Genomic DNA, 15,279 nt, shown 5'->3' on the forward strand with positions numbered 1-15,279 from the left:
GTAATCCTCTAAAGATTAGTATCAGATATTCCTAATTTATAAAAATGTGGACAACATGGGATTTATTTTTACATTAACAAAAAAGTATATTATTCTACAGCACACAGATAGAAAAAGATCATAAAGAAAGCATAGACATAGTACATATAGATCGAATATGAGGCACGAGATCTGAGTCCTGAACGATTAAATTAGATTATGTTACACTCGTTACTCATGAAGACTTCTCTTAAGTCGCTCAAGTTTTCTTTTTCGAGCGATTTATTAACTTCATCCATACGTCTATATTTAAAACCATTCAGTAACAAACACTGCATTGCACTGTAAAGTGCAACGCTATAAAATCATATATGTTGCTGCAATATAATACCTAACCAAATAAATATATTCTTAATTTTAAGAAATGTTCCAGAAACATTTAAAAATATCTGTTAAGAGAGATTTTATAATATACAGTCCTCTTACTTTAAGAATACAATTTTTCCGGTATGCTTATTTTTTTCTGCGACACTGCGCGATATATAATAACATAATAATATATGTTTAATGACTAATTTATTACTAGAAAAAATTATACATATAAAAAAGAAAGATAATATTTATAAAAAATATGTTATTAAAATATGTTATTTATCTATATCGGAGAATGTAGAGAAATTTTTTAATTACTTTATTATCCATTTAACTTATTGTTGATACGAGAACTTCTTTCGAAACAGTCAAAATTGTGAAAAAAAGCGTAACAATTGCACAGTCGCTTTTTCTTTCTATCGTCGCATCCCGAAAAATTCCTATAAAGAAAAGGATTAACGAGGAATCCGCCGTTGTCGACGGTGATGCTTCACACGACGTAATGATGCGCTTCGCACATGTGCACCGTGAAACGGGCTCTTTGTAATCCGCGACGAGACAAGCGTCGATCGATAAGCGTGTTATATGCATTAAGAGGCCGTGTCGCGGTGAAAGAAAGTGTCTTGTTCGACTATGAAAACGACGAAGAAGAAGAAATAATCTTTGCGAGTACGTTCTCCATTTTCGCCGCTAGGTAGGACGGAACACGCTATTATGTCACGCTTCACGTTTTGTCATGCGATATTACGGGGTGTGAGTCACGAAAAAAAGAGAGAGGAAATAATCTATCTCGTCTTTCTTTTTTTTACACATTTAACGCTTTTAATTTTGATATTTTCAAGAGAGAGATAAAAAAGAGAGAAAACACGATTTCGAACTGACCGAATAATGCATATATAGGATGTTTACGAAATACTTAGACAAACTTCTAGGGTATATTTCTACGTTAAAGAAAGAAGATTATATATATCCATAGTCAAAAATGATCTCCGATGAATAAACTCTATCGATAAATAAAAAGCGTGGGTAGAAGTGGAAGAAGATATCTGAGTGTAAGTTGATAGTAATCTTATTAATGCTATTATTAATGATGTAGTATGTTGGATTGAACACGTGTCACACAAGGCTCGCGTGACGTAACACAAGTACTGCGTCTCCATTCTCTCGAGTCTGTCTCCTCGACGTATTCGATCGATCGATCGAGTGCGAAGAAAACGCGTTGTCGCGCGGAAGCGGAAACGACGGCATCCGATGACGACGTTAAAGTCCAACGACGTCGTTTCAGCGTCGCGAAATAGATCACACCCCGGCTTATCCGGCTTTATAGCCGACGGCGAGTACGGCCGAAAGCCGTGGAAGCTTTCTCGCGCGCACGTACCGCGAGTTATTTCAACATAATCGCTTTGCGAACTGCTGGGCGAAAAGAGAGAAAGAGAAGGAAACTAAAAATCCGCTTCGAGAAAATATGATTTGCTTGATTCATGTGCAACTACCTTCGCAGAAGACGACAGGTAGCCTAGCACATATTTTGCGAAACGTATCGCTCGCCTGTCCGTTTTTTTTGAGAATATGTAAGCGAGTAAAGAGAATACGGTGGTATGATCCAACAAAGTGGTTGCCTTGATATTTTTTTCTACTCGAAAAAGGATTTTATGAATCAACATGTCCTCAGGATTCTGGATAAACCAAAAGAAGGAGAATGTGATAGTTTTAAGAGAATTAAAGCGTTGTGACATTGGAGGAATGTTAGATCAGAAATGTCAAGCTGTAGAAAATACGGTGGGGCAACAAATGGTCTAGTGACAGAGTGGTTGCCTACTAAGAGGGAGAAGTACTAGGATCGAATCCTGGTGGTGCCCTGATATTTTTTTCTGCTCTGAAAAGGCCTACAGATTTCAGAAGTAGGATGAATCAACGTGCCCTCAAGGTTCTGGGTGAACCAAATAAGGAGGGTGTGATAGTTCTAATGAAACTGAGGCATTGTGACATTTGGGGTCGAATGTTCAGTCAGGAGGACCGAGCTATACAGAATATGATGATATGAAGCGATAAATGACCCAATGGCAGAGTGGTTGCCTACTGAGAGGGAGGGAGATGCTAAAATCGAGTTCCGGTAGCGCCCTGATATTTTTTCTCTACTTGGAAAAGGCTTACAGATTTCAGAAGTGGGATGAATCAACGTGCCCTCAGGGTTCTGGGTGAACCAAAAAAGGAGGGTGTGATAGTTAAATGGAACTGAAGCATTGACATTTGGAGACAAATGTTGTCAGGAGGACCGAGCTGTAGAAAATATGGTGATATGGAGCAATAAATGGCCTAGTGACAGAGTTATTGCCTTAGAAGGAGAAAGATGCTAAGATCGAGGTAGGATCCTGGTAGGGCTCTGATATTTTAAAAGTCACCGCTTATCATCACAGATATATTCTGTGTTTAACATGTGTTAATGAATGAAAAACATACGTGAGTTGCGTTGACAACCAGCGAGGCGGCGTGTTTGTATATATCATATTCCAAGGTTCATATAGATCCTTGATTCTCTTAAGGAAAAGTCCTCTGCGCTGTTGACAACTTCGAAGAGATACGCCGGTCTCAGAATTTGAGATGTGTAACACTCTGCATACACGATGCTCACGTACTCGAGGACCACCAGAGAAGTGGATGTAGATCTCACTGTTGTGTACGCTCGATGTAATCGCGTTCCTTTGATGCCAGACGACGATGCGCGTCGTCGCAGGAAACTCGTCTCGGTGTATCACAGGCGAAAACGCGCGCAATCGTGGGCTTGAAGACGACGCGCGGCGAAATGCGCGTCTTCGTGTAAACAGGACGATGATGCGCCAGCATCAAACAACACTCGGATGTCTCTCTCTAAACAGCCGCCTTGTTACATTACGTCACGAGAGAGTTTCTTGGTTCCTATCGCGCGAGAGAGTAAATTTCGCAGCGTAGAACGAGCAGTCATACTACAAAATTAGACACTGTGCCTCATTGAATCTCTACGCGCAAAATTCCGCCAAGATAGAAAGACTGGCATCTCACTTTTTGCTTATTATAAAATGAGTCATTTATTTTGAAAGTGCTATAAGTCCACTTTTTCTTGTTTTTCTCTCGAATTTTTTTTTCATAAACGAAAACTTAAGGCTTTTGGCTCCTGGCCGATCATGTTGGAATTATGACGTCAGAGGCGAGGAAACATACGCTAAAAATTCTTACATACCATTTCGAAATAAAAAGATATTTCGATAAAACCAGCACTTAAGATGGCTTTAGCACACTCTTGAAATACTTAGAAAACTATCCTTTTTTCCCCTTTATAATCAATCAACAGCTGTAAAATGACTGTAATATGAGGCCTAGTCCGTCTGATCTTTGCACATGTGCAGTCATTCCGCATGACAAAGTCTGATATCATGATCATTTTACAGTTGTTGATTGACTGTTAAGAGAAAAGAATAGTTTTCGAAGTATTTTAAAAGTGTGCTAAAGCCATTTGAAGTAGAGTTTCATCAAAATATCTTTTCATCTAAAAATGGCATCTAAGAATTTTTAGCAAGTGTTTTCTCATCTCTGACGTCACAATCTAACATGGCTGCGGCGAGGACCCAGGGGCCTTAACTTCAATTTATAAGGAACAATATTTTCGATTTTCTCGAAAATAGATTTACATTAACTTTCAAAATAAATTCAAATAATTAATTAAAAATGTAATCAAGAAAAATACTAGAGAAACAATATCTACATTTTTTGTCAAGTCTCGTGAATCTCGAGTAATTATCCAATTCCTCAAAAAAGAGTGTGAGATTTTTAATTAATTAATATATAAATTAATGATACATTGATTTAGTGAAATAATCTTAAAAATAAAAATTAATAAAAATTAATAAAAATTAATAAAAATGACTAAAAGTTAATAATAAAAGTTTTGATTAATATGAAACAAAAGATATATAAATGTATGATGATGACCATCCATTATTTATTCGTTCTTCTTTTTTTATAAAATAGCAAGTAGTCCCTCCAAGTTCTTCTCAATTATATCGCGTGCAATAAATTACGTCATCGATAAACTTTCGCGATATTCAGTTATATTGTTCGTCGTCGACTTTGATAAGTCTCGTTCGGTGCGGACGCGCGAAATATTTTTATCGCCTCGAAAGCTATTTTGCGCCGCATCCGGCGGCGCATTTTCCGGTATCACTCTTCTTCCCGGGCTCGTTAGTTCCCCCCCCCCCCCGTGTTGCGCATCGCGTCGCCATTCGTCAGCTTCCGCCGGGCGTATATATATTTTCAAACACGCGGTCTCGTACATTTTCCCTGATTTCGTAACGCGGCGACGTATAACGTGCGTGATGCAATCGTGTACGAGAGTGCGCGTCCCAGAACAAGCGCGCTCGCGCGTGAGAGATGTGCTTCTCTCTCATCTCTCTCTCTCTCTCGTGCAACGCGTGTAAAAAAAAGCCACACGCACAAATAATGCATATAAACGTACGTACAACATAGTCCGCTCTATTGTGCGTAGTGCACTCGCAATAACGCCGTGACCATACGCCTCAAACACGTGTGGTTGTATAAATAAGCTTTATGACGTCATCCCGAACACGATTCTGCTGACTGCGCGTCCCCTCTCGCTCTTCATTATCTTTCGCTCTCTTTGAGACGCTAAATTGCGTCGTTTGCTCCGGATTCTTCAGGCTTGGAAGATTGTAGCGGGGATTGTAATAAAAAGTATGTGAGATTCAGTGTGAAATGCGGATTAAAGAATAGGACACATAAGTAAAAGTAGGTTATATACATGATGATGTTAGATTTTGAAATACGCGGACATTTAATTGATGTCCTTTGCGGGATCTCTATTTATGGTTGTGACATAGAATTGTTGAATTTATTAAAGTCGGATGGAAGAAAAACGCAAGCGCAAAAATCATAGAGACATCATATTTCTATCAAATGAAAGAAATTAACGGGAAAGTCGATGTAATAAAGAGATATTCGTCAACAAATTATCGTAAAATTGCGTGAAGTTTAATCTCTTTCCGTGCACAATTAATTCTATCTTAATATTTAACCTAACCTAACCTAATCTAACCTTAACAGCTATTTAAATTATAACTTAATCGTCAAAAGGTTTGATACGTGAAAACAACGGGAGATCACTAATTACATAATTTATTAAAAAGAAAGCATATACAGGGTGTCCCAGACCTACCGTATAACCTGTTAATGAGAGACCTGATCATTTGGAGACGATTTTTCCTCAGCGAAAATGTCGAGGAAGGTCATTATTTTTTGTATGTTCCCAATTTTTGTCATTATGTATCTTTGTAACTATAAGGCTTAAATTAAAATTCTATTAAAGAAACTCTACCTGAAATTAACTAAAGAATGTGATTTTGTTAACATTTTATTTCCACAAGGCTTAGTTTGCGAAAAACCCTTTATTTTCAATCGTTTATAGCTCGAAAATTATTGACCTCGACATTTTCGCTGAGGAAAAATCGTCTCCAAATGATCCCAGGAATCTGCCATTAACGCAGATTATACGGTAGGTCTGGGACATCCTGTATATAAGATAAGATTAGAAGCAGAGAGAGAAGGAATAGTTCATTTGTTCCGCGACACCCTGTAGAGTTTGTTCTCGTGCTCGTCCTATTGGAGCGGCGCAATAGATAATCGGTCAGAATAGAGTCTTACGTAACGGAGGAAACAGATGGTCCGAGATGGGGAACGCGAAGAAGAAAACTGCACGAGATACGTCGCTTTAGAAATCGTGCTGTGGGATTAAAATGCACAGGCCATGGCTGCATGGCAATATAAATCTATACGTAAATAACTGTAACTGCTAGTGCAAACAAGCTTTACTGCGCTCGTCTCGCCCGAGCAATTCCGCCCGAGCAATTCCAACGATTAATACTTGGCATCAAACTCGTGATCGCGCGACGTTGCCTTCGGAATTTCTATCGAGGCTCATGGATTCGTGGAATTGCCGTAAGGCACTTTAACTGACGGTGACAGTTGAAATGGATTTCAGAATTCCCGTAGATTTCTCAAAATTGCCTGTATAAAGAACGCGAATCTTTTCGAAATGTGCTTACAACGCACATTTATACCTTTATTGCTACTTATATATTTTATAATAAAATGGCTAATAAAATGATTCGAATACCAATGTCAATTTTTTAATAATAAATTAAATAAAAATTAAATAAAATAATAAAATAATAATACTAAAATTCTTACATTTATAACATTTATTTAAGAAAAGCTATAATTTTCTGTGATATAGTTATATCATTTTGATTATAGTAGTGAAAGATTGCGTACGAAATTGCGGTCAATTAAAAAAAAGTCGAAATTATTTTTTACGAACGCGATATCACGCGACACGTAATGAGATGTATTTCTCGCATATTACTCATCAAGTAAACTTGGTCAAAAAAAGAAATCGTTCCGCGCAATTTATTCGTGACAGCACTTTGCGTCGTTTAACATAAGAATGTTGAGCGAGTACGCGAGCTAGCAGTCCCTTTTCTTTCAGCGGGGAAAAACGAGCGGCTATGAAAAGTTTAAGGGAACGCGCGGGGGATGATGGTACACATAGTGATGACGGAGGAAAAGGGAGATGGAAAGGTTTGCGGCAACTTTGGCTCAAATCCGCGATAAGTATGCGCGAAATGTATGAAAGAGATTTCGTGCGTGTGTGGAGGAACGAAATCGTGGAGCAGAAATTCATGAGAGCACGCTTTAAGTACCACACAATCTCAGAATTTTTGGTATCTCCTCTATAAATTCATCATATGTGAACTATATCACATAAAGCTACACATACATACATATATATATGTATATTTTTTTTTTGTTTTGCGTTTCGTACAATCGATTGCGTTAATCCTGTTAAGAAGATAGGGGGTCTGGATGGATTGAATGGGCTCTCGAGGATTAGAAGCAAAACGACGACGAGTGTCGTAGAGTGTGTTAGAGATGATGATGGAGACTGTAAATGACGAAGAAAGGCGGCGCGGCGGATGCATATCTCTTTCGTGAGAAAGGAGGAGAGAGAGAGAGGGAAAGAGCAAGAAATTCATCGCGACACAATAAGAAAGGGGGTTGGGAAACGACGAAAGGGACGATAGTTAAAGAACAGGCGGAACGCGGGGATGTACCGTACAAAATGCGACATTACCGGGGACAAGCGATCATTAAGGTCACCCCCGTGGCTAAACAAAGGGATCATTGAGAGACTTAAACGAGGCTGCAGACAGTTTGGAAACTAGTCTCTCGAATTGTACATCGCCACTTTCGCCAAATTTTCTCTCTCTCTCTCTCTCTCTCTCTCTCTCTCTCTCTTTCTCTTGTTGGCTTTTCTCTTTCCGTCATACGCCTTTGCATTTCTCTCCGTGTCGGTGCACTTTGACCTCTGGACAACGGGACCATCTCCCACGGGTGCTGTGCCAGTTTCCATTTTGATTTCGCGGTTCAATCGATCGCTCGTTTGAGTCTTAACAGTGTAGGAACTTCCGCTTAAAGACAAAGAAACAGTATTTTCCTCTATTAATATCTTTTATTCAAAAAATGTAATAAAATTTTTATCAATATATATATCTTTCTGAATTAATTTTTCATTAATTATTACAAAGATTGCAAAACAGTAGAGGACTTTTCTACTCGGCTTAATCCACTCTACCTGCACACGAAAAGTGAGGCGATTATTATTATCAGACACCCGTGTATATATCGATAAAATATATTAATATAATATATACAAGATAATTCTAAATAAGCGAGAAAAATTTTAGGAGATGAGTCTTTTGAAAATTAAAGGGATTTATATATATATATATATATATATATATATATATATATATAAACATATGTTCTTATATCTTTCCCTGAAGAGTTACACTTCTCCAAAGGGGGAGGTAAAAATTAGGTTTTATTTCTCTAATTTTGGACAAAAAAATGAATTATCTCCTAAAATTTGTCACACTTATTTAGAATCATCCTTTGTATATATAAAATTTCTTAAGATTATTTTCTTAAATTTTTTTTCTTTTATTTGAATATTTTTGCTATTTAATCGAGAATTTCAGAATTTTAGAATAAGTGAAAAACTGTTAATTAATTTAAGAAGAAAGATTGAAATTAAGAACTTTGTGTATTTATTCATATACCTCATTTAATTTAACACTTTTTCGAGAAGAAAAGATATACATATATAATTTAAAATCGCGAAAATTTTCAAAGCGCGTCATATCCTGCAAAAAAACTCGTAATACAATTCCACTACTTTGCATGATACACTATGCGTATCGTAGCGCAGATCTTCATACATTATCCGCTGCGCTTCGCTATCAGGTTCAATTGCACCGCATGCATACTGATTGACCCGATATTATCGAGTCTCATATATCGAGGAGACGGAGACGCATGACTCGCGCTGCCTTTCATGGAGTTTGACATTGCAGCGTTTCTCCAGCAGAAAAGGGAAGGGTAATCTCATTTCTTACCGACAACGCGACAGCCGAACGTCGTTAACGTGTATATCGTCATTGAAGTCAGATTACAGAATACAGAATACGAGAAGAAAAGGGAAAGGTAAAGTCACTATATTTATAAAGTATCGCAATCCATTGTTACATTGGAGCCAAAATGACGTCGGATGTAAATAATGCACACTTTACGTAAGCTACGTATTTATGCAATTTTTTGCGATTTACGATTTTATCTTTCTTCATTCACAAAAAATTATATTATAAAATATATTTCAAACAAATATATAAGTTCGAAATTGTCGGTTAGCGTGGAGCCAAAATGATGGAATTTCGTTACAATTGCGATGCTTTATAAATCTAGTGACTTTAGGGAAAGGGAGTCCACCGCGTAATTTCTCTTTTTTCGAATTTTTTTTTACATGGACCTGATAATTTACGGAGAGGGTTTCAATCCAAGGGGAAATCATTTTCAATAATATTATAAAAAAATAAGTTTTGAAATTTTTTTAAATCTTTGAAAAAAATTATTTTTTAAAAATTTGATTAATGCGGTTAAATAGAGGTGTTCTTACTATGAAGCTTTTGTATAAAACATTTTTTGATATCTTGAATGCTTTTCGAGATAATATCTAAAAAAGCAAAAAGCTGCTGGGAGAAAAGTTCTTAATTTTAATTTCTCTTCTTAATTAACTAAAATTGTAAAATTAATTAACAGATTTTCACTTATTCTAAAATTCTAAAATTCTCGATTAAATAGCGAAAATATTCAAATTAAAGAAAAAAATTTCAGAAAATAATCTTAAGGAATTTTATAAATACAGGATGATTCTAAATAAGTGTGAAAAATTTTAGGAGAGGACATTTTTTTAACTCCAAAATTTGAGAAAAAAATTAAAAACTTAATTTTTACCTTTCTTTGGAGGAGTGTAACTCTTTAGGGAAAAATATAGGGGTATATGTTTATATAAAAATCCACTTAATTTTCAAAAGAATCATCTAAAATTTTTCTCGCTTATTTAGAATTATCTTGTATATATTATATTAATATATTTTATCGATATACAGGGGGGGGGGGGTCTCATTTTAAAGGATCCACTCAAATATCTCAGAAACACTGCGTTAAATCGAAAAATGTTTCAAACAAAAGTTGTATGGCTTCAATGGGGGGACATAAGATAGTGGTAAAAAGATTCGATCTTGGATAGTCGTTTGGAGGTCACGTCGTGTATGTCTGATAATAATAATCGCATCACTTTTCGTGTGTAGGTAGAGTGGGTTAAGTCGAGTAGAAAAGTCCTCTATCGTTTTGCAATCTTCGCAATAATTAATGAGAAATTAATTAAAAAAGATCAGTTAATAGTATATACGATACATATACAATATACATATATCGATAAAAAGTTTATTACACTTTTTGGATAAAAGATACTACACTACAATATGAGGAGTGATTTCACCCCTTAGAATCGTTTTTGAGCGCCAACTAAAAATTTTTAAATTCATCTATTTATTCCTCTTACATGTGTGTAAAAGTTTCATCAAAATAAAAATTTTTGGATTTGCGACGAAATTTTGGATTTAGATGTTCTCTTGTAAATTAAAACGGAAATATTGGAAGTTATCGTTGCAAGAAATTTGGTATTAAAAAGAACAAAAAGAAATTTGTTTGTCATTTTTTGCAAAATCCAAGAGAAACACACGAATTTTAATTTTTAAATTAATAAATATGATAAAAACTTGGTTTTTTCCCCTCGCATAATTTCCGTTACTGATATCGATAAAAGATCGGCAAATAGCGAGCTTTCTGAATCTCCCATGGAAATCACGTGAATAATTATTTTTGCGTTATTTGCGCATTCGTCCGCGCGGTTAGGTGTCTCATGGCGGCCGTAACCGAATTTACATAGGGTGCACCGCGACGCATCGGAACAGTTATCGACTAAATAAACTGGAAAATGGTCCCTGGCTCGTGGAAAATGGACTTTGCCGCCAAAATTGCCGCCTGGTGGAGAGAGAGAGAGAGGGGGAGAGAGAGGGGGGAGAGAGAGAGAGAGAGAGAGAGAGAGAGAGAGAGCCGAGGTTTAATTGAATATATTCGAGTTAATTAAGTATCTGCACATTTTCACCAATATTAATATTGTTTGCATAAATCAAGTAATAATGGGTAACATGGGAGATATCGCGCAACGTTTTATCATCGTAGGAACGATTACTCAAGTCGTGCAGCAATTAATTATGTTTATGGGGATCGACACGCGAAGGTATTATATGTGTTAGGTATTAAAAGTAAATTACGCCTCCTACAATTGCATTCTACTCAAACACAAATGACTAAATCGATTTAATCGAGAGAGAATATTTTTGTCTATATAGAAAACTTTCAGCATTCAAATGTAATTGTCGATAACATTTAATTATCTTGTACATTTTTTTACCTTATTATAAATATCTTGATCTGATTGCGTCATGTCATCCTTGTTATATCCAAGCCGCTTTTTTATGTCATTATCTGAAACAGAGAAAATAATATTTCTTTAATTGACGAGTTAAGTTAAATTAAAATTGAATTAAAACAAAAATTAAATTAAAATTAAAATTAAGTTTAATTAAAATTGGTTTAAAACATAATTTTTTTTAAAGTGTAGAATCGAAAAATTATAACAATCTTATACAAGGATTTAAGTGAGTCATTAAAAATTATTATTCTGTATAAATCGTAAAATACAAGTTTTATAAAAAGATGTTTCAGATAAAAGTTGCTTTCTACTTGTTTTCTAGTCGAATCTAATAATCTAACAATCCTGGTCGAGTCCAATAATCAAGTATCATTTGCTAGGATTCGAATAATACTCATAAGAAATAATATTTCATATATTGTACTTGCGAAGTAATCGAATCTAGAATGAGTTGTTTGAATTTTATATTGAGTATCTGCGAAGTATTCAAAATAGTATTTATAACTAGTTTATATCATAAAAAATCGAATCTTTTACAAGTAATACTCGAACTCTAAGATAAAAAATCTATTTATAGTAGTTGCTTACTCATCCAAGTGTGTACACAACACACATATCCATCATAAAGTACTCATAAGTACTCAAAAGTATTCATAAAAGTATTCATAAAAGTACTCATAACTCACAAACATACTTGATTTCTAAATTCGAATGTACTTGGAAGCACTGCTTGAAAATACTCTTGTTTTCGAATGTACTTATAGAGAGTACTCGAACCTAATCTATCTCATTCGGATTCGAGTCTACTTGAAAAGTATTTTTTTTTTTCAAAGAAATCAAAAAAGTTCAAAACCATGTAAACAAATTCAAATCTACTACTGTAAGATACTTAATCCCATCGCCATCACTTTTTTGATAAACGTTATATAATAAATCATTAGAGAACGACAACCATTAATTATCTTTAAAAAGCCGCGAGGTGTCACGGTTTCTCTGATTGACCCTATTAAATATTAGACCCCTAGGGAGCACCAATATCTATGTCAAGTCTCTCGTCTATCAGAAACGATGCGACGTTATAGACACAGCCGCATTCCGACGAATCATCATCGTCGTCATCATCGCGCGCTGCATTCGAAAAAGAATATCTCTCCTCCCACGCGTGTCTCGTACACGTATATAGGCACATTTGTGCGCCTGGTGTTGTGTCCGGCTCGACGGAGGGAATCGACAATTTGACGGATCGATAACCGTTCAACATGCCGGCCGACTTGATCGGTCTCTCTCTCCCTCTCTCTCTTTCCCTGTATGTATGTACATTCCCGCGGGATTGCTCGAAGGCGTGAAGGCACAGCCATTATTTATGAGAGCCGTAAATCACGATCGATCGATCTGTCAGATCGATCCGCGCTCGTTCGCACGCGTTCGGTCCCGTCGTTCGAGGAAACACTTTGACGAGAGATGCCCGCATATATGATGCAACTATCACGGCTATCGCTGTGACACTAGTGGAATTATACCGCGCAAACACAATATCGCGAGCATGCGACATATCCGCATACATCCATTGTACGTATTATACATACATTGCGTACTTGTCTCCCCCCGCGACGACGAGGTCGAGGTATTATTATTCTTCGTCGACCGCATCGTGTTGCCATTTCGTCGTCTATTTATCAGCACTTTATTACTCTTTATCTAAAGAAGCGGAAATATTAAAGAGGTATGCGCGAAAAGTTGCATCATATATAGACTGATGACATGTATGTATACATATAATAAAATAATTTAAAAAACATATATTAAATTTTTTAATATAATCAAATATTTATATATTATTTATTATACATATGGAATTACTTAATAAATTTAAATATATTAAATTATATATTAAATATTTCTTATTTATTTTGAAAGAAAAAAATAATTTTTTCTGTATATATATTCGTCACTTACATTAACCCGCTTTAATTAACCCTTTCGTTTAGCTTGCGATTTCACCCGCTCATTATTCAGTTTATCAAGCTGAAGCTTTCTTGCACAAGACATGGCTCAAATTCCATAACGTAGAAAGCGATGTGACGAAGACATAGAATTCCTGATTAATAGGCGCTGCAGTGCCAGCGATTTACGATGACTACGCCCCCAATGACACCGCAGAGATACAGTTAATTGCTTAACAGGTGTCGTTTACTGCTTAACACGCCTTCGAAAACGATCAGCACTCTCGCCGGATCAATAAAACAGTAATTAACCGTGATACGCGCGTTTCTCTTTCAGATTAACGATAAAATCATTTTAGGTCATGTTAGATTTAATCTGAAAGATTAAAAGCTTAAAGCATTTGAAGTTTATTTTCATAATTTCACGCGACAAGTGAAAAAATTAATTATTCGAAAACTTTTGCTCAATGCAATTTTAATCGTTGTAATTCATTAGTGTCTGTATAATAATTTTGTTGTTAGGTTAGGTTAGGTTAGGTTGCATGCGCGGTACTACATTAGGTAAAGTCTATTACATGGGGTATAATCCCGCTTAAGTGTAAGGTGATAGTTAATTAACTAACAACAATTACTAAATATATTACTCTTACTGCCTAAATTAACAATTTATATAAATATTGGTGAATTTGACATTTAGTCAAGTATTATATCTTGATTATTGACATTACTATAAATTTTGCAATTAGAGTGAAATTAAATGATTTATTATACTAGTGATACTATTTTTCAATATTCATATTGTTAATACTCTTATACACTTACTATTTTTTGGCACTGGTTAGGCCTGTGTACTAAATTTAAGTGTTATTAATATCTTTAACCTCGGATATCTGTTGTACTGTCAGCGATATTAAAATCATCGACTGGCAACGACAGCAGATGTAATAAAATAATTATTTTGTAATTGTGTTAAACCTTCATTATCCTTTGCTGCTGCAAGAAGTTTTTCATTGTTGCACACTGAATTATATTTGATTGATTTATTTGGTTGTTGTGACTTGTTTATCAGTATTAATTATTATTCACATAAGAGTATCTAAGAATTTACATATTATTATTATTATTACTTCTATATTTCTTTAATTCTACTATTGAATGTTTTCATAAATTTAGCTTAATTATAAGAACTATAACCTTAAGGAATTGATTCTGTTACTCACAACAGAGGTAGGTACTCGTATTTATACTCCGAGGTCGACACATAAAATGGGCACTTATATTATTACATATATATCTTTAGTTTGTCCATTTATACATGATTATTAAATTACTCATTGATTGTATACCTATAGCAATAATAAACAAACAAATCAATTCTGAAATATTGAGATTTCGATCCTAAGTGATCGAAACGTTAAATATTCACTTATACTACTATTAAATCATAAATATATCTTTAGTTTGTCCATCTATACGTGGATATTACAATTCTTATTTATCATATGCTTATAACATTACCAAATATACAAATTAATTTTGAAACATAGGTGAAACACTGAGATTTCGACCCTAAGTGGTCGAAACTTAAAATAAGTATCTATATTGTTATTGGAACACATATATACCTTTAGTTTGTTCATTTATACATGATTATTAAATTTACTCATAGATTGGATATTTATAACATTACTAAATATACAAATCAATTTCAATTTTTGAAATATTGAGATTTCGACCCTAAGTGGTCGAAACGTTAAATATTTACTTATACTACTATTAAATCATAAATATATTTTTAGTTTGTCCATCTATACGTGGATATTAAAAATTTTGAAAGGAGGTACTTAGATTTATGTACTGATTATCTAGATAATAATGGTTGGATGATAAATATTTCTTTTATTTCATTTCATTTATTTTATCGTTGTTGTCTAACTCTTATTTACATTGAGGAAGACAGAACAACCCGGCACTCTAACAAGTAATTTGAAGTATAATTTAAGAGAGGTATTTTTATTCTATTATTAAATTATACGTTGG

General features: G+C 34.9%; 1 protein-coding gene across 6 annotated transcripts in view; it reads right to left on the bottom strand.

Annotated features, from left to right (window-relative positions):
• The window catches only part of LOC145944358 (uncharacterized), a 203,396-nt gene that overhangs the window by 9,717 nt on the left and 178,400 nt on the right, over positions 1 to 15,279 (bottom strand). For 4 of the 6 annotated variants that reach the window (XR_014426661.1, XR_014426660.1, XM_083052635.1 and 1 more), the window contains one exon: positions 11,276 to 11,349. Coding sequence is in view for 4 of the 6 variants with exons in the window: in XM_083052635.1 (XP_082908761.1) it covers positions 11,276 to 11,349 (74 nt within the window). In the remaining 2 variants the exon portion in view is untranslated. Of the gene's footprint in view, positions 1 to 4,112; positions 7,869 to 11,275; positions 11,350 to 12,469; positions 12,784 to 15,279 lie in introns of those variants that run through there. The other 2 variants (XM_083052636.1, XM_083052637.1) reach the window with 2 other exon arrangements.

The sequence above is a fragment of the Prenolepis imparis genome, unplaced genomic scaffold, assembly GCF_030444845.1.
Source record: "Prenolepis imparis isolate NDT839.2.m4 unplaced genomic scaffold, iyPreImpa1.0 SCAF_13, whole genome shotgun sequence".
Lineage (NCBI taxonomy): Eukaryota > Metazoa > Arthropoda > Insecta > Hymenoptera > Formicidae > Prenolepis > Prenolepis imparis.